The sequence below is a fragment of the Arvicanthis niloticus genome, chromosome 22 (assembly GCF_011762505.2).
Source record: "Arvicanthis niloticus isolate mArvNil1 chromosome 22, mArvNil1.pat.X, whole genome shotgun sequence".
Taxonomy (NCBI): domain Eukaryota; kingdom Metazoa; phylum Chordata; class Mammalia; order Rodentia; family Muridae; genus Arvicanthis; species Arvicanthis niloticus.
Window position 1 is genome coordinate 29,340,944 of NC_133429.1, and position 24,904 is coordinate 29,365,847.

At 35.5% G+C, this 24,904-nt stretch overlaps 2 protein-coding genes across 30 annotated transcripts in view; one reads left to right on the forward strand and one right to left on the reverse strand.

Annotated features, from left to right (window-relative positions):
• Ppfia2 (PPFI scaffold protein A2) overlaps nt 1-8,499 on the forward strand; it is a 436,080-nt gene extending 427,581 nt beyond the window's left edge. For 17 of the 29 annotated variants that reach the window (XM_076920124.1, XM_076920127.1, XM_076920130.1 and 14 more), the window contains 3 exons: nt 3,652-3,811; nt 4,983-5,074; nt 7,009-7,153. In XM_076920124.1, the coding sequence (XP_076776239.1) occupies nt 3,652-3,811; nt 4,983-5,041 (219 nt within the window). In that variant the 3' untranslated portion in view covers nt 5,042-5,074; nt 7,009-7,153. Of the gene's footprint in view, nt 1-3,651; nt 3,812-4,982; nt 5,075-7,008 lie in introns of all 29 variants that reach the window. The other 12 variants (XM_076920126.1, XM_076920131.1, XM_076920128.1 and 9 more) reach the window with 2 other exon arrangements.
• Nucleotides 8,500-9,475: 976 nt separating this feature from the next.
• Acss3 (acyl-CoA synthetase short chain family member 3) overlaps nt 9,476-24,904 on the reverse strand; it is a 173,636-nt gene continuing 158,207 nt past the window's right edge. The window contains exons 14-16 of the mRNA XM_076920151.1: nt 13,559-13,658; nt 13,299-13,474; nt 9,476-12,346 (exon numbers count right to left, since the gene is read on the reverse strand). Coding sequence (XP_076776266.1) covers nt 12,278-12,346; nt 13,299-13,474; nt 13,559-13,658 — 345 coding nt within the window. The 3' untranslated portion in view covers nt 9,476-12,277. The remainder of the gene's footprint in view (nt 12,347-13,298; nt 13,475-13,558; nt 13,659-24,904) is intronic.

A 24,904-nucleotide genomic window follows, 5' to 3' on the forward strand; every position in this document is an offset into this window, starting at 1 on the left:
TCAAGGCCTATGCCACACCAAAAACCAAGACACCCTACACGGCCCCACAACAAACAACACAAGGCTAAATGACAACAAACTGGTTTTTGTATATAAACAAGTCTAAATAAGCAACTGGCCTTAACTGTAGTGAAATCACTTCTGCATTTCTATTGACCACATGTATATTCTGTAGAAATAATTTGAGAAGCTCTAATGTATATCTAAGAGTTTGACTTCAATTTAAAAGAAACCTTTGGGGGCTAGATAGATAGCTTTATTGTTTATAACATGCACTGTTCTTTCAGAGAACCCCACATACATCAGTTCCAAGCACCCACATCAGGCAATTTATAACCATCTGTCCTGCCAGCTCCAGGGGATCTGACATACTTTTCTGGCTTCTGCAGGCACTGTACACAAACAAACCCATATATAGACAAAGTCAGATTTTTAAATTTTTTTTAAAAGATGTATTTTTAACTTTATCTCTTGAAGACTCTTTCATAAGTTATTGCTGCTTGAGTATTTATAGTTTTTTTGCAGTAGCTCCTTTGTATGGTAAAAGAACAGTAGATGAGTATTATAATTGAGATGCTCACTCACTGACTTAAAGAACGTATATTAAAGAAGTCATATGGAACTCTGCAAGAGAGATAGGGATGGAGGCAACATTTGGGATATAAATAAATAGAATAAATAATTAATAAAAGAGTCATATATCTTTAAAATGTCAGATAGGGTTTTACGTAATTGATAAATTTTAACTTGAACACAATTTGTCCAAAAATCTAGAAGTCAGAGAGGGCATAATATATTTTATCCATCTGTGAGTATCTAAAATGTGGGACAATGTCAACCAAAATCATTTTTGATGTAGTACGTATCATTTCAATTTTTAAAAATGGTCACAAATATAAATGAGATTTAGGTATTGACAATAGAGATGTTAACCCTGATCAATATCCAAATTATTTATTCTTTCTCCAAAGTAGACCTTCAGTGGTAATTAAATTGACAATCTATATGAGATATGTTATATTGTTCACAGAGAACCAAAACCATTAGAAATCAATACTTTCAATTATTTCCTGACATGTCAGAATAAAGTAAAATGAAGTAGCAAAGTAAATGGCAGATGTCTTGTTGAAGAAAGGCTGCCAATTGGATCAGAAAATAGAGTAGCAGGTCTTTCATTTTCACAAGTGTATTTTAAAATTTCCAAACTTGGAGCCCCAAAACCCTATACTCTGACTCCATAGAGCCCTGTGTCCTGTACCAGATGCCTTATACCCTGTGTCCTGTGTCCTGTGTCCTGTGTCCTGACCCTCTGAGCAGAATCTGATATTAATCGGCTAGGATTGCCTTGATTTTCATGGTCTCTATTTGCATGACAGAGAGTATAAACCAAAAACTACATGCATGGAGGCTCATGCTAACCTCCTAGACCTACACACTGCCAGAGAGAAGTGTGTTCCTTTGCCCAGTATAGATCGCATGTCAAGCAAGGGAAAGTGAGAAAAACCCATGTTAGCAGCAGAAAAGATGGCTCCAAGTGTAGACCTCTGCAGCACGTTTCAGAAGTATTCTGCTCATTCATCAAGCTGATGCCCCATCACAATGCACTCAGTCACCTGTTCTTCCTGTTCTGGTGTTAAAGATGGGTTTGTGCACAGCCCATACTTCTGTGATACCTTAGTGAGTCAATACTCAGTTTATTACACATGTGGCTGCTTAGCTTCAGGGTGTGTCCTGGTGATCTAAGAAGGTAAGATCTATGTGGAGTGATTTGTACATTTGCTAGAAATCAACACAAAGAAAATGGTGAATTACATGTTTCATCTCACTAATTCAAAGGAAAATAATTGCCTTTGAACAGGAACCTTGTGTGTGAAGAAAGACGAAAGTGGTTATCCTTGAGACACACCAGAATTGGTGACCAGAATTACATCTTTGCCTTTATTGGAAACTTCATACACTGTATCTTAATTAAGCTTACTTATCCCCTAAATGTTCTCCCAAATCCCTTACATATCTCAACTTTGGATACTCACTCATGTTTGTTTGTTTGTTTGTTGTAAACACACAAAATTCAATTAATGCTGCGTATATACTATTGGGAGTATGGCGATCCAAAACAGGACCAATACTCCCAGGGGCCACAACTTTAGAGAAAACTATCAGTTATCAATAGCCCCTAAGATATAGGTGGGGATTTAGGATCGCCTCCTTCTCCAGTCTGGAATTCTGTCTAGTATGAGCTTGCTCAGGTCTCTGGCCTGCAATCACAACCACTGTGAGTTCATTTGTACAGCTGCCCTGCTGTGCCTGGAACACAGCTTCCATGTAGTCATCCACCACCTCTGGCTCTTATGATCCTGCTACTCTTTCTTTCACAATGGTCCCTGAGCCTTGGAAGGACAATGGGGTGTGATGCAGATGTCCGACATAAGACTTTTTATTATTTTGTGCACCTTGACCAGGTGAGCACCTCTAGGTTAATCACAATCAACTGCAAGAAAAACTTGAGGTTTGAGATCTACACCCATCTTAGGCACACTGGCAAGTCATCAGGAGTCAGGATAATGCTATATCCCTTTAGTAGTATAATACGTTATTAGTAGGTTCTCTCTGAAGAACTATTTTCTGTCTAGCCACATGTTCTTGACCATGAAGATGATTTTAAGTATGAGTCCTGTCTTATGGAGCAGACTTTAAATTAAATCTGAAAATGGTTGTTTATTCCCATAATGTGAGTGCCACCACTGCGTCACAGAGCATATTTTGTCAGGCCAATCATCCTTGAAACCCTCAGGTTTTGCAGCTGTATAAGATTGACCAATAATTATTTTTCTTTTCCAGTACATTATAGAACTATAAAAGCTAGTCAATAGGGATGAAGTTTCTAGAAGAATTCCAATTTATTTTTTCACCAAATTGTATGGCTCTTATATCTGGTATTTTCAGCAACAGGATCTTACCACCAAGTACTGAAGGGTAACCAGGAAGAGTGCATGTAATATGTATTAACTAGAGTTATCTTTTCATTTTGGCATCACCTTAAAATCAAGTGTGTTAATTGAAAGGGTGAAGCCCAGGCTTTTGAAAACAAAGGTTTTCAAAAAATTCTAGTTAACTTGGAATAACCTGGAAATATCACAATTTTCAAGGCCAATATTTTTTATTCACATTATAGCCCATGGGATCATACACTAACCAGAGTGTCTCAAATATAGATTTTGCATACTATCTCACTCTTGTGTACATGAAAGTGATATTTATTGACTATTTAATCCTTTCTATTCTGTGTAACAACTAATAAGATTAAGTGTATCATCTCATAATGAAAAACTAGCACGATGTTTAACAAAATAAATCCAATGATCCATTTTGATAGAAGAAAACCTTGAACATTTTATAATTTCAAGGATGTTTAAAGGTGACAAACTTTATATTTGAAATCCTATTGATTTTTTTAAATCCCATATTTCTGTCATATTTACTATCTCAATCTGGAATCACCAGAGGGGTTCAAGATGAAGCAAAGCATGCCTATGTGTATTTGACAGACTGAATGTAAATAAACTCTATCATGAGCTCCCAAACACACAGATTTATGTACTATAGCTTTATTTGTTTTTATGACATTGAATTCTACCTCTGTACTGGCAGAGTGATGACAAGAATTTCAGACGTGGATCAACCTGGCGGAGGCAATTCCCTCCTCGTGAAGTTCATGGAATCAGCATGATGCCTGGGTCCTCAGAAACATTACCAGCTGGATTCAGGTTGACCACAACGTCTGGCCAGTCCAGAAAAATGACGACGGATGGTACAGTAGTTTTACATTTCTCTTTGTGAAGTAAAAATCTTGTCTAGGCAACGCTATACAATTCTTCAACTTTGCAGACCCTTCTAGAACTGATTTTTTTTTCTTAAATTAGTTTGCTTTGCTTGAAATTTACTTTGCTTTTATCAAGAAGAAGACCATTTGAAAACAATCAATGCATGAATCCATGACACTTGATATGCATTTGAAAAATAAATTACATCCCCCCAAAAGCTCCAATAATGTCCACATCTAGAGAAAACAACGTTCATCTTTGTGTTTCTTTACTCTTCTATTTCGAAAATGAATATTCCATTTAAAATGGAGGTTAGATTTAAACTCAAATACCACTAGATAAGGAAGTTTACTCTAACTGGCTCTTTTATATGTTGAAATATTACAAATTTTATATTGGATCTTTCAAATTCAGATTCGCCAAACATGTTTGTCTCTGACCAAGGCACAAAGCCTTAAATAAACAAGCACAAACATGAGAAGTAAACAAACACAAATCAAAGAGTGATTTACCAATCACATCTCCTTCTGTGGACATTAGACTTTCGATAGATACATCTTTCACAAAAGGGAACCATCATTCTGGAGGGACAACTTAGACATAATAATAGAAATCCCCCAAATTATTTCTGTTTGGTAGGCATTAAAGAAAAAAAGCCTTTCTCTTATTATTAAGATAATAATACACAATCTTCATTTTTTTCAAGCTGTTATGGCAATTAAAATTCATCTTGAGCATAAAATGTGGTCTTTGATTTACATTTCTTTTAGCTTAATATTTTGGAACTTGTTAGCAGGTCCATGAATAATTCAACATGACTGAAATTAGCATAGAAGTTTGCTAATACATAGAGGAAAACAACACAATCCACAACACTGTACTCTCTGAGAGTAATCTTTACAACAAAAGCAGACGCGCCCTTGAGAGGTGCTTTGCAACAGATTTCATCTAAGGAGGAATACATAGCAAGTGGAGAGCTCAGCTGAATTGCACTCGGGTAAATTTTCATTAGTCTCTGGGTCTCGAGGAGAGGAACGTGAGTGGCTTCTGTCTGAGACAAGACAGTCTACTAACATCTTCAGGATCCCTTTATGCAGAGAAAATCAGTCTCTCTCATCTATGATCTGAGAACCGCTAAAGCCCTTTTCTCCTTTGCAGTTGCTTCATCAAGACTGCAGAGGTTAGACAACTCCACTGTTCGCACATACTCATGTTGACAAGTCACTCAAAGGAGGCAGCACTGACCTGCTGTGAGTAGTTTCTCTTGGCTGGCCAACAACAAACCAACAGAAAGATGGGATTTACAGAGTCTAGTCAATATAGTCCGTGCCCTTTTGGTATGGCCTACCCATGCAGAGTTGATCGCCCCCTCAAAGAATCTTGAAACTGTAACTCTTTACCTTGGGTTTCCTATCATTACCTGTCTTCTGTATTTCATGGTCTGCCTGTTAAAGGCCTGTCACTCAGTCATTCTACATTGATGGGTTGCTAAGCAGATTGCTTTCAGGGGCATTTTATTTTGACTCCATAAAGTTTTATTAGTAAGAGTCTGGCATTTGAAAACAATAACAGATCTCAAGTGCCTGTCTTAGAAGGATGTCAAAATATAGCAATAAACATCTGTGCAAGTTCACAGCCAAATAGTGCAAGAGACAGGAAATTAGATGTGGATTAATATTAACAACAAAGTTGAAAATAAAAATATTGAAATGTCAACATCATATTTTCTATCACTTTGATTTATATTTGCTAAAATCAAGTATAAATTTTAAGAACATGGGAAATATAACATAGAAACAAAAATTATAAGAATTAGGAATAAAAATTGCATAAAACCATATTATACAGATAGAAGATATGACATTTATAAGGAAATGCTAATCAGTGGGAAATATTGCTATATCAATATAACAAAATTTTATGTTAAAACTTTCATATATATATATGTTTCCTAGATATATAAACTTTAAATTTATAAAAAAAAAATACATTGACCCAGAATTTGCATATACCATACTATCATATTCAATGGCCTGATATTTGGAAGAAAATATTTTTCAACTGTGTTTGTGCCCAGAGATGGAAGAAGAAAATGGTAGAGACGCAACCTTTCTGTGCTGTTTACTTACTGCCTTGAATCAACATCTATGTACAACATATCTTGAGGGACTAACAACAGAGCTGACATGCTGCCTTATATGGGCCATTAATTAAGAAAACAGAAAACAAAAAAAAGCACTCAGACAAATAATTTAATTTCTCAAAATGGTACAATAATATAAACATTTTTGTGATTATACAATTTGGTCTCATTAGTCATGGCCTACACTATATAATCATTTGGCTAAATAAGAGACTTTTCAAAATACTGTTTATAACAGATTCAACACATAGCATAATAATTTTCTCAGAAACTTAATAATTTACTAGTTCATAAATGACTAATATGTTCAGTAGTGCTTGCTTCTTAGCTTTAGACTCATGAGTAGAATTTATCTTGAACTATATTTTCCTGCATGTTATTCTAGTTCATATTTTTTTTAGTTTTTAACCATTAAATGGAATAAAAATATTAATAGAATAATCAAAGGCAATATTTATTTTTAATTTGGTAAGAAATTAAAATAGATGTTATGAAAATAATCCTAAACATACTTTTTATTATTACTCTATTGTGCCAGTAATAAGGTGAGATTTTTTCCGTGTGGTGTCATGGCTGAAATTTATGGTGTAATACATATTGCTAATACAGAGACATCAAAATATGCTGTTTGATGTTCTATCATGATCAAAGAAAAGCATCATCTTAAATACTCTAAAAAAATATGAACTAGAATATAAACCTATTCTATGGAATATGCCAACCTCAACCTAGTTTAATAATTAGCAACCTAAAAAAAACTTCAGAAAGCATGCTTGCATTTTATATGATGTGTTTCTAGTACACCTATACTTTCTCTGAAGTTGAACAAAGTCTACTTAATGCTCCTGAAAATAAATAAATAAATAAATAAATAAATAAAGAGTGGAGAGTATTAAATGTCACACTATCTACTATAAGATACATCCTTAATACCCTTGCTTGCACTGGGGTTCTAGGACAGGCTTCAAGCTTCACTGGAAAGGTGTGGGATCCATTGGCTGGGAGTTGGCAGTGAACTCATGCTGTATGTCCCCTTTTCAGATGTCATCTTTTCAGTCTACACAACCTAAAGTGCACTACGGCCTCAGAAGACAAAGGAGAATCCTTTGTGAAGACTGAATCCTAAAGGAATATTATAAGTAATGGTTTACCAAACGTTAAATAAATGACTCTCCGGGGGGAGTTGGGTATTGAGTTTGATTAGTTTACTATGATTGTAATAAAATGCTTAAGTCATCTGATATGAGAGCATTATCCACGTCATAACTTCTGTACATCTGATGCTTTTATGAGATGGAACCACTTGTTTTTTCATGTTGTAATATAATAGGCATTTATGTATTACTGTGTATCATTTCTTTTTAAATGTGTAAGTCTTCTGTAAATGGATATAAATATGATTTTTTTAAAAAATAAAATATATGGTTCATGGAGTCTCGAGTGCAAACATTGAACAATTCCAAGTACTGTTTGTATTTTACCATTCCACCATTTATACGGTTTTTGAATTGTAACAGTCAATGAATATGTTTCTTAGAAGTGTGTTTCATGCTTCAACATGCTTCTCCTTCAAGTCTGTCAAACCTTAAAGCTGAACACCTGCCTCTGATCATGTGATTTAACCTGGAGCTCAAAATGACCTTTAAAGGCAATCAGGGATGTGATACTCTCTCTCTCTCTCTCCTTACAAAAGCACTGTGATGGCTCAACCTGTTTCAAAAGAAAACAAAGCCAAACTGTTTACAAGAGTCAAATGCAATGATTTTAACAATTTATATTAAAAAAACCATTACCTAATCTTGTTATCTGTGGACCAAGATACACACACACATACACACACACATACACACACACACACACACCTCAGTTACTCAATGCAAAGACCATACGAGCACACACACACACACACACACACACACACACACACACACACACACACAGAACTACATGTTCATTCAAAGACCCTGAACTTCCAGCCAGCACTGGACAGTGAATGTCAACCATTGTAGAGTCTGAGGTCCATTTCCACTGGGGGTGGTGTGGAGGGGAAGAACCCGATAATCCACCTCCTTTTTAAAATCACTGTTAACAGGGCATTAGCCAGACTCAAGTCTGATATTAAAAGCCTTTAACTGAAATAACCATTTTTTGTGACTTCCCTGAATTCACTTTCATCAGAGGAAATAAAGACAGAATGATTAACGTATATAGTGTATAAAAAGTAAAGATGAGTAATCTCTTCTTCCCTGTGGCTTTATTCGGTGGTGTCACTGTTGTTTATTCTTTATTGATATGAGAGATTTCAAAGTGAAACCTATTTAATAATACCATTGATCTAACTGCTGTTTTCCTGCTGCTTGGTCTTATTAAATGCAAGACCCGTCATTAGTAAATTATTTATTTTTATTTTGTATTTTAATTTGTTATATTTGCACGTACATTTGTTTCTATGTCTATTTTTGTTGAACAGATTCAATCAAAAGGTAATGGTAACAGAAACCCTCTCCATTATCAATAAAAAAAATGCCTCCAGTTTTCTGCTTAAGCTTTGTTTTCTAATAGCATAACACTTTAATGATTTATTTGAATTACAAAGAAAATTATTCAACGATTTCCAATGCAAGTTTATTAGAAATCAAGTCTGCCACTAGAGGGAGGTCTAAACCAGCTGATAGAAGTGGTTTGGATTTAAAAAAAAAAAAAAAAGTTGCTTGAGAGAAAACAATGTGAAGGAACACTGAGACTCTTGATTCATCTAAAGGAAACAGAAGACAGAAAACTCTGATAGCCATGTTGCAGAACGATTTATACACGTATTTATATACCCGTGTGACAAATAGTTTTCCATAGCTGTAGTAGTGAAATCCTTGTGATAATGAACTTGAAGGAAGAACATTTTATTTTTTCCCATGGTCCATCTCAAGAACCTGCAGTCTGCATGCTTTTGGGTAGAATGACATGGTCGGAAGCCTGTTTCTAGAGAAAACCACTCGCCTCATTGACGCAAGAACTGGAGCAAGATGCTGCTTCTGGGAACACATAGAGGGCACATTTCAGTGACCTGAACACTTTGCACCAGCATTACCCTGGCCAGGCGCTTTTGGAGAATAATCAATATCCAATTACATAAACCACTCATGCCGTCACCAAAGGCAGTTTCTTCTTTTTAGAAATTACATGCAAAATACTGATGATCTGTAATAGGTCCTAATAGTGTGATACAAAGTATTAAATTACCTTCCTCAAGAATTATGTAAAATATGCTTGAGTATAATTTAAGAGTATAATTTAAGAAAAATTTAGTCAACTATATTTCTGGGTATTTTGGGTTTTGGTTTTGGTTTTTCCCTTTAACCATCAATGTCAGGAATTCAAACACTTTAGAAGATCACACCAAGCCCTTTCAAATACAAATTTATATAAGTAAAATAACTTATAAGTTGAAGTATAAAACAGGTTTTACTTTTAGTTAGTGTATTTTTATGGGGAAAATTAAAGTGTCATACTCTTTAAGCATTAAAGGTACTTTTATTTTCATTTTCCAAGTGTCTTACAAATTTAAAAATTTCACAAAATACAAGATCACAGAGAAGTCATCAAGGTAAATGTAAGTATGGTCACATTTCTTAGATTATATCATTACTATTAAAGACACATTCAATTCAAAATATTTTTAGATGCAAATTTCACAAACAAAACAAAAACTTTATGGTGAGATGTTAAAATATAACATTCTTTAATTTTCTCCCAAATTTTTAAGCAGTTGGATGACTTCAATTTTAGCACCACAGAGTGGTCACTGTCTCTAGTCTGCAGGCAAGATGAATTTCCTCATTGAAACATAAGAAAAACAGCTTCTTCTCATGTGTGAAAAAAACTGTGTTTTGTTTGTATGTTTATTCATTTGTTTTGTCTATTTTATTTATTTATTTTTTTAAGATTTTCTCTACTGGAAAATAACCCATGCTTACTTGCTGATCTGATAAAAAGTAAAATCTACAAGTGGTACAAAGATGAAAATGTTACTCAATTTTTAGATCTGCCTGAGTTTATAACTGGCAAATAAGAAAATGACAAACTTAGTTAAAGTACCTGATTCATGTCGAGAAAGTAATGAACTGTATTTTAATGCTAACATATTAAAAATTATTGATTTGTAATCCCCACAGTTGTGATAATGGATAAAATGTAAATATACAATGAATAATTCAAGAAACTCAAGAACTTCAAGTTACAAAATGTCAGTTGGTTTAATTCAGAACACCAAAATAATTAAAGATGATAAAAAGTATGTTTTCGATATTACTAATAAAGAAGGTAGTTTAATCAATAAATCTTCCCATTGAGAAGCCATTTATTATCCAATCTTCAGCCCAAAGTAGACTAAATGAAGCCTTTATATATGATAGATAGATAGATAGATAGATAGATAGATAGATAGATAGATAGATAGATGATAGATAGATAGGTAGATAGATAGATAGATAGATAGATAGATAGATAGATAGATAGACAGATAGAGATATAATGTTTATGACAGGCAAGTTGCAATCTGTTAATTCTCAACTATATTTCTTGTATTTGGAATTATCTGTTAGGACACAGACCACAAAGAGTTAAAATGAGAGCTTTATGCAAGATACGCATAACTTTTGTGACCAGTAAATTCTAATATGTTGTTTCTTACCTACATTTCATCTATTTAGACTATCTTCTATGAAGACAATGCGCTCTTCATAATATTTCCAAAAAAATGAAGAATTGAGAAATTATTCCAAGAACTCTCAGAGATTCAATGAACACAGTATACATTTTGAATTTAAGTGTACATTCTAAAACATAACACATGTAGAACTCTAAGTTGGTTAATCAACAATTTATTTCTATTCTAGTAAATGGATATAGTTCTATAAACTAATTAAAGACTTATCTCCATTTTTGAAAAGGCTCCATTATTTTAGAGAAGTGTAGACAGAAATATATATTAGACCATAAGTTTTAGATGATTTGATATTTATTCAAATTCAAATTAAAACTTGTAATAAAAGTAAATGTTTAGGGTTTTCTTGAAAACCAGAGGCTCTTGCAGTTCAGTACAGCCACTCTCCTGAGCCATATTTCTTTGGGATCTGATAGACCTGCACCCTTGATGGAGCACATAATTTCCAGGATTTATGGCTGTATATTGTTCTTAAAAGCACTTGTTGGGATATGCACCTCAAGGACCACCATAAATTCACTGAGCACCAACGGTATAGCTCAGAGGAAGAGGGCTTACCTAACATACACAAGGTTCTTGGTTCAGCCCTTTTAAGAGGAAAATAAATGATAATGTGGAAGTAACACACTTCTAACCTCAGCAGATGTAAGTAAGAGTCAGGAGGACCAGGATTTGTGAGGCCAACCTAGGAAACAACATTGTTAAAAAAGAGAAAGCGAAGGGGGCAGAGGGAGGTGGAGGGAGAAGAAAGAAAGAAAGAAAGAAAGAAAGAAAGAAAGAAAGAAAGAAAGAAAGAAAGAAAGAAAGAAGACTCATTGCTATTGACATGGCTCTGAAAATTTACTGACATTTAGCAGAAGAAAACGTTTCAATTTCTTGTAACATCTTTCTTGTCATGCCTTTCCATTTGGAGGTTCTCCCTTGATTCCATTGGAAAATGAAGGCATCCAGATACACAGAGTCAACCATGACAGGAGATTCCAGAAGTCTTCATCTCTTCAAAATATTTGGTTGAAGGATGTCTAGGTTCTTGTCCGGATACATGTCTCCCCCTCCCCGTTACCCAGTAACAAGCAACCTAGAAGTGCTGCTCAACACTGGGTCCTGTGTTGCTAGGCAACCTATTCTGTATTGATAATTACCTAAAAGCATGGTAGCCACCTTTAAAATATTAAACGACATTTGAGTCTCCACAATAACATTTTAAACTATATTCTGACTTTGATTTCAGTTTAGATTTTGATCAAAGTGTGGTTGATTCTTACCTCTAGAAAGTACATTTATAGTTCAGATACTTTCAATTAAAATGTGTTTGTAAAGCAAATGAATTTGTAAAACTATACACCAAAGACATGTCCCTTAATACACTACATAGCATATAATGATCCAGGTTACAGAAAAGAGGTAACAGTACAAACTGGCTCACATGAAACACAATGTACAGACTCTTTCAGAGGCCACTAGATTGACTCAACACTATAGCTCATATTTGAGTTGATAAGGCATTTCTTCAAGTATATATTTATAGGAAATAAATGACTTAAATCCAGCTAGAAATTTAAGCAAAGTAATTGAAAATAGTAAACAAAATCACACAGCCTGCTTCAGTACTTCTTCGATGTGACCAAAAATGCTGGGGTCCTCAATTGTAGGGGTGACCTGAAAATAAATGGACAGTGTCAGATGAACATCTTCCCTTGGACTTCACTGTGACTTTGTACAACAAATAGTGACATGCTTTGTTTTACTGCTCATTGTATTGTTGTTTTTGACTTTGTTTTGATTTTTTTTTCTTGAGATAGGGTCTCCTGGGGATACAGGTTGGCTTCAAATGTCTTGGGTAGGAAATCTGTCTTGAGTTCTTTATCTGCCTGGCTTTACCTCCCAAATGCTAAGCTTATATAGGTGCATAGAATTTATGCCCCCAATTATTTCATAAAATACCTCTAAAATAGGGAACTTTAAGCCAAAGACTTAAAAATTGATCTTTTGGGGATAGTGAAGGAAAGAGTTTGTTTAGCAAAATTGCTGGTGTTTCTACATGTTTCTCCAAAGTTTTTGTTTATTTATTCTAAAAATTGGTTAGGAGGTTATTATTATTATTATTATTATTATTATTATTATTAAAGTTGACGATGAACTTATAAGATATGCATGCCAATAACATGCCTTGACATTGAAATATATATGTGCTTGAATCAGTCTAAATTTTCCAAAGATGAATTCTCTCATAATAGTAAAAATAATTAGAAGTGATAGGTTAGAACATTTTAGACTTCTCAAACACTTCACTTTCTCATCATGGATAGTCATTAGTGACTGAAATCAAGCAATGTGTACATTTAGTTCAAAGGAATGGATTTCTGCAAGTCTGTTTGAAATTTGCAAAACTGCTGAAAGCAAAGTTCACATGATCAAACAATAGTTCCGATGATTAAAGCACGTGATTTTAACCAATACTTCTTTCCCAAGCTCTCCTTACAGAAGTGAAGATGGTTTGGTGTAGATAAAATTTGTGATTGACAACCTTAACCTATTAGAGTGTTTCTCATGCCAAAGACGTTGTGAAAATTATTTCAGGAGTCAGCATTAAAGATTCTGAATCATTTACCTTATAAGGCTTGCCATTGACCAGGGCAGACAGTGTAGAGCGTGGAATTTTACCAGACCTGGTTTTGGGTAACTGTTTGACAAAAACTGCATTTCGAAAAGCAGCCACGGGGCCAATGCTCTGCCTAACATGTTTCACAATCTCTTCCAAAACTTGTTCTTCTGTTGCATTTATATCTAGGGAGAAAGTTGAGCTGTTAAGCATCAAATTAATGCCACTCATCCATGGCCAAACAGTCAGGGATGAAAAACAAGTCTCACCTTTCTTCAACACACAGAGTGCTAAGGGGACATGACCTTTCAAGGGGTCTTCCTTGCCAACCACAGCACAGTCAGCCACAGTGCCATGTGAAAGGACTGACTGTAATGAGAAAAGACCTGCAGTTAGCTGACATATATGCTTATAATCTTAACTCATAAGTAAAAGAATAGAGCCCTTGCTTGGTACTTTTTGCTGGGGCAGACTCCTAATTAGTCTGCTCCTGTGAAGACGCCATATTGTGACCCATCTTAGAAAAACGACTGTACTCAGAGCAGCAGAGAATTCTCTGTACTCAAAGCAGTTGAGGAAGCTGGACTCCCAGGGGCTCTAACATGCCCAGGATCATAGGATTTTAGGATCCCAGAGGCAGCCTGACTCCCAGGAGCTCTTCCACCCAGGAGCTCAGGATCACAGGATCACAGGATCACAGAGACAGATGAACTCTGAGGAGTTCTGATACAACCAAGATAACAGGAGAGACAGGCCCCAGTCAGAGACAGTGAGTGCAGGTAGCACTAGAGATAACCAGATGGCAAAAGACAAGTGCAAGATTGTCAGCAATGCACAAATCATGGAAACAGAAACTAAACAGAGACACAGTGAAGCTAACAAGTTATGAACCAAATGGATTTTAACGGTCCAGTGGAAAAAGGACAGCATTTTCAACAAATGGTGCTGGTTCAACTGGAGGTCAGCATGTACAAGAATGAAAATTGACCCATTCTTATCTCCTTGAACAAAGCTCAAGTCCTCCACATAAAACCAGATAGAATAAAATTAATAGAAGAGAAAGTAGGGAAGAGCCTCGAATACTTGAGCACAAGCGAAAAGCTCTTGAACAGAACACCAATGGTTTATGCTCTAAGATCAAGAATTGACAAATGGGACCTCATAAAATTGCAAAGCTTCTGTAAAGCAAAGGACACTGTCAATAGGACAAAACGGCAACCAACAGATTAAGAAAAGATCTTTACTAATCCTAAATCTGATAGAGGGCTAATATCCAATATATACAAAGAACTCAAGAAATTAGACTCCAGATAATCAAATAACCTTATTAAAAATGGGGTACAGAGCTAAACAAAGAATTCTCAAGTGAGGAAACTTGAATGACTGAGAAGCACCTAATGAAATGTTCAACTTCCTTAATCATCAGGGAAATGCAAATCAAAACAACCCAGAGAGTCCATCTCACACCAGTCAAAAGGTTGGATGCCCCAGTGTGGGGGAATTTGAGGGCGGGGAGGTGGGAGTGGGTAGGTGGGGGCACACCCTCATATAAGCAGGAGGAGGGGAGATGGGATAGGGGATGTCTGGGGGACATGAAAATAGAGGATAACATTGGAAATGTAAATAAATAAAATATTCAATAAAAAATTAATAATCCAGAGCTGCTATCCTGAAATTCCCTACTGGTTCACTTCACTACATCTGAGGTGAACAGTTAGGATTCCCATGGTTACGGAGGGCTGATGGTGACAATAAAAAATTGCTTAGCTTACCCAGAAAAGAAAGGGCTTGTTGCTTCTTAATTGCTTCTTAATGAAATCAAAGAAAGTGCTGTGGGTACCACAAGTAAGGCACACTGGCTTTCTCTAATGGGAAGCCTTAGGTACATTTGACTTCATTACAGGACTGCCTACCTAATAACGATGCCCCAAGATAAAGGAATGAATTTATTTTTGAAGAATAAACACAGAATTCTATTCAGTGGATTCTTCTTCCACCTAGAGAGGATTTTCTAGTACTTAGGTTTGCCATGAAGAGTAGTCCTGGTAACAGATTGTCACCACCATAGGGAGTAGTTTATTCCTTCCTTCCTTCCTTCCTTCCTTCCTTCCTTCCTTCCTTCCTTCCTTCCTTCCTTCCTTCCTTCCTATTCCTCCTCTTCTTACTCCTCCTCCTCCTCCTCTTCCTCCTCCTCCTCCTTCTTCCTCTCCCTCTCTCTCTCTCTCTCTCTCTCTCTCTCTCTCTCTCTCTCTCTCTCTCTCCCTCTCTCCTCTCTTTCAAGACAAGATTTCACTGTGTAGCTCTGGCTGTCCTGCATCTCTTTCTGTAGATTAGGCTCTCTTTGAACTCTGAGATCTTCCCATTTTTGCCTCTTGCGTGCTGGGATTAAAGGCATGCACCACTATGTACAGTGCTCCCCTTAGCTCTCTAGGTTATACAGAACAAAACAGTTATCTCGATAGGGTCGAAGACTGATCTACCACAGGAAGCATACATGCTTGTAGTTCAATGGTCTGCTAAGGTGGGATTTATAAAACACATACTTATAAAAGTATGTGTTTTACTTTTATGCCTTCTCTGGGATTGATGTGTATTTCAGGCTTTTCAAATGCCTAACAAGAGAGAATAGTCAATAATCTCAATACAAACCTCATCTCCTAGAGCTTTTTCTATCTTCTATTCATTCATTTGACAAATATTGGATGCTTTCTAAACCACAGTGCTATCGCAGTAGGCTCAGGGAAGAGCAAAAATACAGAGTATCATCTTGTGGAGCATAGTGCACCAGAGAAGATGTATGCTTAATTTTTATATAAAAGGGATGTGGCTCCTGAGAAAATGTGTTATCTAAGTGCAAGACTCACCCAAGGATATGGACCTCAGAGATATCATCTCTTAGCAGATGACAATAAGAAGACATGGGTAGATGTTTACCATGTAAGGAAGAGGGGGCAAGAAAATCTCAGTGAAACTTCACAGCATCCATTCAAATGAGAAAGAAGTTGGTGAGGCTAGAGAGCAGAGAAAGACAATGGGGGCAGTAGATGAGAAGCAGCTATCTTCTAAATGGAACCTGTTTGGGGGACTTGACTCAATTTTTATTTTAGCAACACTGGGAAAGAATGCAGCAACTTCAGGAGTAGGCGGCACAAGTTCAGAGTGACATTTTAAAGCATTTTTTTTTACCATAGCCATAACATTATAATAAATTAAATAGAAAGTTGAAACTTCCTATATAGATTGTGCCCTCACAGATGCACAACCTCCCTGACATACCAGGACCAAAGTGGCATATTTGTTAATAAAAAGAACTAATATTGGATGTTACCGTTACTCTTGTCCACCATCTACATACTTGTGCATCTTTTCTGTAATCTATAGGTTTCAACAATATGTGAGATGTGTTACCACGGTACAATATACAAAATAGCCTGGCTCACTTAAAACTGCCCTCCCTGACCTTCCATACCCTCTTTCCATGAGCATTCAATAACAATGATCCTCTTGCTTTATCCAAATTCCCATATAATTAGAATCATACTGTATACATTTTCAGATTGGCTTTTTATAGTAAAGAATAGATTTAGAGAAGCAGAGACTTACTTTGATTTCAGTATGGAGAATAGCAAACTATAGTGGTAGGTGTCATTCTAGACAGGGCAATAGTCTAAGAGTCTTATAGTACATACTAAGCTGTAGTAGTAGATATAAACATATACTAAGAAGAAAACCAGGCAATATGTGGTAATATTTTGGATCTGTGGTGTGAATAATCTAGAAAAAAATAAGGAAAACCCTGTAAGGTGGTTAGATGATTTGAGATTGTAGCTAGAAACTGGTAGGTTTAGGAAGAAAACACAATGGAGATGTTCCCTTCAGATGCCTTGAAGACATCCAGGTAGAAGAGCTGTATACAGGGATCTGAAAAGAATCATGATCTGAATATCATAATTACACGTGATTCATGCAAAGATGACAATGGAAGTTGTAGACATAGATCACATTAGTTAGGAAGAAAGTAGCAAGAAGAAAGTTTGAAGGACATAAGAAACTCCAACACCTAATGAACACACAAACACACACACACACACACACACACACACACACACACACGAGCAACTGACAACATAAAATAAAAAGCCAGAAAGACCAGGTAAAACAAAACACAACAGCATTAGGAATGTGCCACCTTTAAAATCCAAGTGTTTTTTTTCTTGCTGCTATTGTTTGTTGATGTTGCTGTTTTATTGTTTTCTCTTATGAAGCCATAGTGAAACTGCAGTTTCTTTTTTTCAAAATGCTCACAATACTCCAGAAATACAAAATCATTTGGTACAGAATCAATGTGTGACCTCACATGGTCCTGATTGTATATAAATGTTATGACTGCATCACTTCTCTGAACTCCTGGGTTGTATTTCTTTCTATGTACACAGCTGAGAATAATACATGCTAAGTTAGTGATTTAAGAAAGGAATTCATTCTCTGTCTGTAGATATCCAAACTGCTTCACATTTTTATAATCTTAGTTTTAAAATCCACATGTTGAAAATACAGACATAACTTAGTGCCTGATTTTCTTACACAGTTACTATAGTTGGTTGCAAGCCTTGATAACAGAATGCTTACCCAGAGCAAGTGACATATAGATTTGGTAGGCTAGATAGTTAGTGTCTATTTGATTGCACGAATGAAGAGGGACTATTTTACTTGGTTATCTAGAGTTAATGGTCATCAACAAAAAGTGTTCAATAGTGTCACAAGCCTCTGCAACTTAATTTGTAAAATGCTAATGTCATCCATTCAGAGGACATTGATTGAATACTTCTTTTAGATATTTGGTTGTGTAACTAGTTAGACAATACTTGTAACCAAATATAAATATCAAAATTTCCAACATTGTACTTTGTAACAATTACCATTCAGTTGCTTCCCTTTTCTATCTTTAATGGAGACACATGTTGAACTGGTTAGGGAACTGCTGATTATCTTTAAAAGTCAAGGATAATTTGTGAATAAATTACACAGTTCCCTGGAATATATTATCACAGTGTTTCATTTTCTAGAAACTCATGTCAGCTCTAAATAAAGTACATTATCATGCATTAAAGTACAATATAATGGTGGAAAAAATATAATGCCATTCAACCATTGAATAGGCACTAAGAAAGAAAGGAGGCTTTTGTAGTTGTTCTACTAATGGCATTTGCATGGCAAATGATAGTTTTAAATGGACAATTTAAGAGAAAAGTATCAAAATGCTTGTTGACAACATCTGTGATCAAGAAATCAATCAGAATCCCACGGGGGAGGACAGTGAAAGCTCTGTCTCCACATGAAGCCAATGAACCACTGGTAATGAACTTGCATTTAAGGAGATAAGACAAGAGTACTACTTGAAGCACAGCTGTCTTGGTAAGTAACTATCATTGCTGTTCCAAATATGGCCACTTTTCTATAGAGTTTAATGCATTTGTAAGATCCTAAGTCCTGAAGGAAATATACTCAAATTTGAAGTTCTGTTCTTAAGAATTTTACACCCAAGAAACATTAAACAGATTCAATAGGTTGTATTCATATTTGCACGCACACACACACACACACACACACACACACACACACACATATATTATAGCTGTATGTAGCAATAATAATCATAGAAAAAGATGTCACGAATGTAAGAGAATTTAAAGGGGAAGAGAGTAGTTAGAGGGGGTGCATATGAGGAAGTTGGGGGGCATAAGGAAAGGGAGAAATGATATCATTTTGACTAAAATAGTTTAATAATTATTTTAATCTTAAAAGAAATATTTCAAATCAACCATTCTCTATGTCTTTCTGGGGCAATTGTTGGTCTCCACTGCAGGAAGGAGGAGGATACTTTTCTAGTGCCTCTGACATAGTCTACATGCTTAGAGAGGTTCAGGATCTTCATCAGGATTCTCAGGATATACTCAGAAATTTTGTCACTACTTAAATACAATAGTCATTTTATGTTGTGTGGAAATGAAATTGCCACGAGTCTTAGAGAGGACATAGCAGTACACGGCTATTATGTTTGTTTGCTTTTTAATAAGGATCATTCCAAGATAATAGAATATATTGTCAAGTTGAAAACAGTTTACTTGATCAGACTGACCTCTCCTGGGAAAAATGTACAAAGGCACTGCTCTGGGTTTCCAGGCACTGTGTTGACAGTGGATTCTCACACTGACAGGGATATTATTGGATTAATTAACAACCTGAAACTTTAGCTACAAATGAAAGAATGAAGGTTGAGTGTCCAACTTCTTTCCCATGCACACTGTCTACAGCATAAGAGTAAGCTGAGTAAAAGGCCTCATGCTGCTTCCTGTTCACGTAGCCACACTAAACCTGAATTAGAAATTTTAAGTCACAATTTTCACAAAAACGCTTTGAACTTCCTCCAAGTTTCTCAGTTCTCTAGCTCCTTGCTAGGCTTTGAAAGATTAATCAGTGTTTAAAATAGATCTTATTACTAAGTAGTCACAGAAGGCTATTTCTTGTTCAGGGATCTGCAAGAATAATGTCCTTTTAAATTTATAAAAACTACGTGACAGCTCCATTTTCTTGTACAAAGAGTGGAAAGAACAGATTTTTTTGAAATATTTCTGACAGTAGTTTTTCATAGACTATCTGCTGATTTCACGTTCATTAATTTAGTACCCTTTTAAATTTTTATTTAGCCTCCTAATTGGTTATCCAGTATCAAGTGCTTAGCTCTAAAATCTTATATACCCAAGCAATACTAAACAGACACAGAAATAAAAATATATATTTATGTATAATATAATGTTATTATGTTATATTATACTGTATATAAGTGTAATATAAAATAAACAGATAGAGATACTTATATATATGAATAAAGATATAAAGATATATAGATATATATGTATTAAAAGAGAGGTATGTAACTAATAGAGATAAAGATGAAGATAGAAATGGTATAGATTTACGTGAGAAGAGTCCAAGGATTTGAAAAATGTTATTCGAGAGGGGTTAAAGGGAGTAAAAGGAAAAAGGAACTAATATAACTATATTTTAATTTAAGAATTTAAATAGCAAAAAGATTAAAATTTTTACTTAGTAAAACTAAATATAATAGGTATTTTTACCTTGTTATTACTTCTATACAAATGGGGTTTTTTAGTACACTCAGAACCTTGCATTCTTTTGAAATATACTAAAACATAAGGTTCTGGTTATCACAAATTAAAGTCATTTAAAAACAAGTTAACAGTATAATAGCATTAAAAGTCATGCACTGTCGGGTACATTATGAATGACTTCTTATTGGATATTTTCTTTATTTACATTTCAAATGTTATCCCCTTTACCAATTCTGCCCCCAGAAAACCCCTATCATCCCCCCTCTCCTGCTTCTATAAAGGTATTCCCCCACCCACCCACGAACTCCTGTCTCCCTGCCCTTGAAGCCCCCCTACAATGGGGCTTCCAGATTTCACAGGATCAAGGGTCTCTCCTCCCTCCTTCCATTGATGCCCAACAAGCCCATCCTCTGCTACATCTGCATCTGGAGACATGCATCCGTCCATGTGAACTCCTTGGTTGGTGGTTTAGTCCCTGGGAGCTCTGGGGGTTCTGGTTGGCTGATATTTTTTGTTCTTCCTGTGGGGTTGTCAACCCCTTCAGCTCCTCGGTCCTTTCTCTACCTCTTCCATTGGGGACTCCATTGAATTACTAAAACATGTCACAGCCTATTTTTAAAAGTGTTAACATCCGAGCCTTCCTCACCAAAAAATTTTAGAAACTAAGTAGTAAAATGTTCAAAAAAGATACTAAAATCATTAAAGAGAGCATTGCAGGCACCTACTGTATATTAATTTTTTAAGAGATTTTATCAGGGAAGTGCCAATAAGTTAGTGAGTTTACAGGAGACTCCAAATTAAGATCAAATAAGCCAGATATGAAATGAAGTGATTAGGTCTCACTAAGCATAAATAATCAATAAAAGTTAATCATTTATTTATATAAAGAGAAATGTTAGATTACCAAGCTAAGATTATTCTTATAATATTTAATAAGACCCTGTAACAATGTTTCTGTTGGAAGTCAACAACTCTGGCCCCGTCTCTTTATTTTTTTTCACTTGATATGCTTATTTCAGCTTGTCTAAACTCGGCCATTACACACAGTGAGAGAGATATCAGTAGAGACATAAAAATTCACAACGTATAATGGCATACAACAGTTTTCATTCTAAAAGAAAGGAAACTACGTAATTGGCTGATAGAAGCTATGTGAACAGTGTCTTCGTATTTTGATTAGCTGAGCTACAAGAAATGCATATGAATTTTGGTACTAATCTTCTAGAAGCAAGAAATACAAATTAAATGTTCATGCAACCAGAACCACCATTTGACAACATTTTAAAAATACTTGAAGCAAAAAAAATAAAATTTCTATTTCAGGTTATGAGAAAATGCTCCCATTTAAAAATAAGAGAATATTATTATAATACAAAAATGATGCTTGCACATTCTAGGATATTTAATGATATTTTTAATTCAAAAATACCACACTGACTGACACTAAAAGATAAAGTACAGTCATCAGTACAAGAAAAAGTAAGTTTTTAAATTTGTCATGAAGTCAGGCAGGGCCATCAGAGAGGATGATCTGACAATTACAAGAAGAATGGGGTTTATAAATCTTCCATTCCTGCTTGATCCACTGGTTTGGTGATGATGTGAGCCTAAACATTCTCCTTCTTTGTTTACTCCATGTAATGGTAGAACTATTCTGGAGTTTTTTCTACAGGAAAAAAATGAATAACTAGATCTACTTTGCCTTTTCTAATTACAATGAAATCTGACCAGCTAAAATACCTATAAGACATTTCATGCTTCCAAAATACTGTTACCACATATATTTATACAAATGGCAAAGTTAAGGTAACTGTACTTTTTTTTTTTGATTGTTTCATGAAGCTCTCAGAAATACAGATTTTTAGAAGCTATGACTTGAAGCTGTTTCACAAACTTGGTGTAAACTGGTTGACTACATTTTCCATTTTCTCTTTTCTATGTTTGATTTTTATTTTTATTTGATTTATTTCTTATATGCAGTGATGGGCTTAGAAGAAATTTTTTACTGGCATTCTTGTATACTTTGTCAATGTGTACTGCCCTAACCTTCCTGTTACTCCTATCTGTACCTCCCTCCTCCCAGAAAAAATATATTCTTTTTCCAAAATGTGAAAGTTCCAATAGGTATATACAAAAGAAATCAAAAAAAAAAAAAAAAAAAAAAAAGCGAGCAAGGAAGCAAACAAAAAAAAAATCAACAAGCAAACCAACCAACCAACCAACAAAACCTCCTGTTTTGCCAGAGGCCCACAAGAAGGAGTAGAGGAGCTTTGAAATAGGCTTTATCTTCCCTACTGAACCAGGTCCGATTCCTGACTGCAAAACATTCCACACTTCACACCAAGCGAACACAAACTAAGCCGAATTCTCTCTTTATTTTCCCATCGTGATCAAACAACACAACCTAGGAGGAGGAGGAGAAGGAGAAGGAGGAGAATGAGGAGGAGGAGGAGGAGGAGGAAGAGGAGGAGGAGGAGGAAGAGGAGGAAGAGGAGGAGGCTCTCTATACTAAAAACATAAGAGAGACGGATGATTAATTTCGTTCCCCATCAGAATCCATCAAGACCCTGAGAACGGATCTATATGGACTTGCCCTGCTCTACTCCAGGAAGTGACAAGATTAACACAGACCTGTATCTGTCTACTCCCTATTCGTATCATATCATACTTAAAGGACAACTTGGGATGAACCCAGGTAACACAATGGCAGAGTGAAGCATCAGCTTATCACACAGAAGACTGACAGGAAACTAGAATGAATAAAGGCTTGACATTTGGATTTTTGTAGTTAGTTTTAAAGTCAGTACTCTATCCTGGCAGCCAATCATGGTACCAAGCGAAAATGTCAATGTTTATTGGGTGGGGGTGGGTCATGGGAATACACTAAAAGGTGGAGGCACAGGACAGGTCACTGCAGGAAAACTGTGAAGGCAAAAGGGAGAGGCAATCACACCCTCCTGAAATGAAACCCGTAAGACCAAGTAAAAGGGGAGAAAAAACCTAGTATGAAATGGATGAAATGGTGTGGCTCAATAAGGAAGAGTCTGAGAGCTGAAAACTTCTCAGAGAACCCTGCCTTCAGAACATTGTGTTTCATGTCTAAAAGCAAAGGTGAATGCCGGAGACAAAATCTCCTCGTGCTTTGGGTATGGAATAAAGAAATGCATAATTTTGAAAGGCTTCAGAACATTCTGCTCTCCTCTATAAGCCATACTTAAAAAAAAAACACAAAACAAACAAAAAAGCAAAAACAAACAAAAATCTGGCCTTGCCACAACAGCCTAGGGTTACATCTAAGTTAACCTAGAAATAGAAATACTTCTACCGGCCTCTTGCCTCCTTTGTGCCTTTCACTACTCTGAATAGAGTTACATGGAAAATTTCATCCAGTTCCCAAAGAGCAGAAAGACAAGCATAAGAACCTAAGATTAAAATAGAAAAAAGGAACTACTTTCACAGACAATATGAGTGTGCACACATACAATATTAAGTTACCTAAAACAAAACAAACATAAATCTATTTAGAATTAATTACATAGAGTTAGCAACATAATCGAGTATTTAAAAGTTTAGAAGAGTCTGGAATATTTACATTTAATCGCAATGAGCATTCCTAAGCTACTTTAAAAATATACCCTACTTTCCATAGCTAAACATCACATGTTTGACTACAAATCTGACAAAATACATTCACCAAATGTATTATAGAAACAAAATATGAAAGAGCAATAAGGAAACACATAAAGCTTATGGGTTAGAAAGTCAAAGTCATTTAGACATAAATTTTCCCAAGGCAACGGATAGATTTAATGGCTATGGATTTTTCTATAACAATCAACGCTGGTGAATGGATTCGTCATAGCTAGAGAAAAGCTCATCTTGTCTGTAAAAGTTGGGGAGCTAGCTAGAGTCACTAAATTGATATTGAGAAAGTGCATCAAATACAGAGAAAATAGTATTTGACCCTACGACCTCTTCAGGGCTGCCATATCAATACAGCCTGGTACAGGAGACATGACCAACACCTAGACTAATGAAACAGATGAACTAAAACACAGACCACTCAAGTATCATCCAGCTGATTTGTAGCAAATAAGGCAGTGAGATTTCCTCAACCTTCCTAATGCTGTCACCCTTAATACAGTTCCTCATGTGGTGTTGACCCCCAACCATAACATTGTTTTTATTGCTACTTCACAACTGTAATGTTGCTATGGTAATGAGTCATAATGAAAGTACCTCTCTCTTAGGTTACCTCTGTGAAAGGGTTATTACCCAAATTTTGAGAACCACTGGGTAAAGGTGTTACCTTTTGGAAACAAATATGATACCGGGTAAAAAGTACTAACAAAAATACTAATCATGCCATTTAAAAGAAAACAAAACAAGCATATTTTTCAGATGCTCCCTCAAAAATATTTATATACACTGCTAATAAGCACAAGAAAATTCAACATTGTTAATTGTTACCTTAGTGAAAAA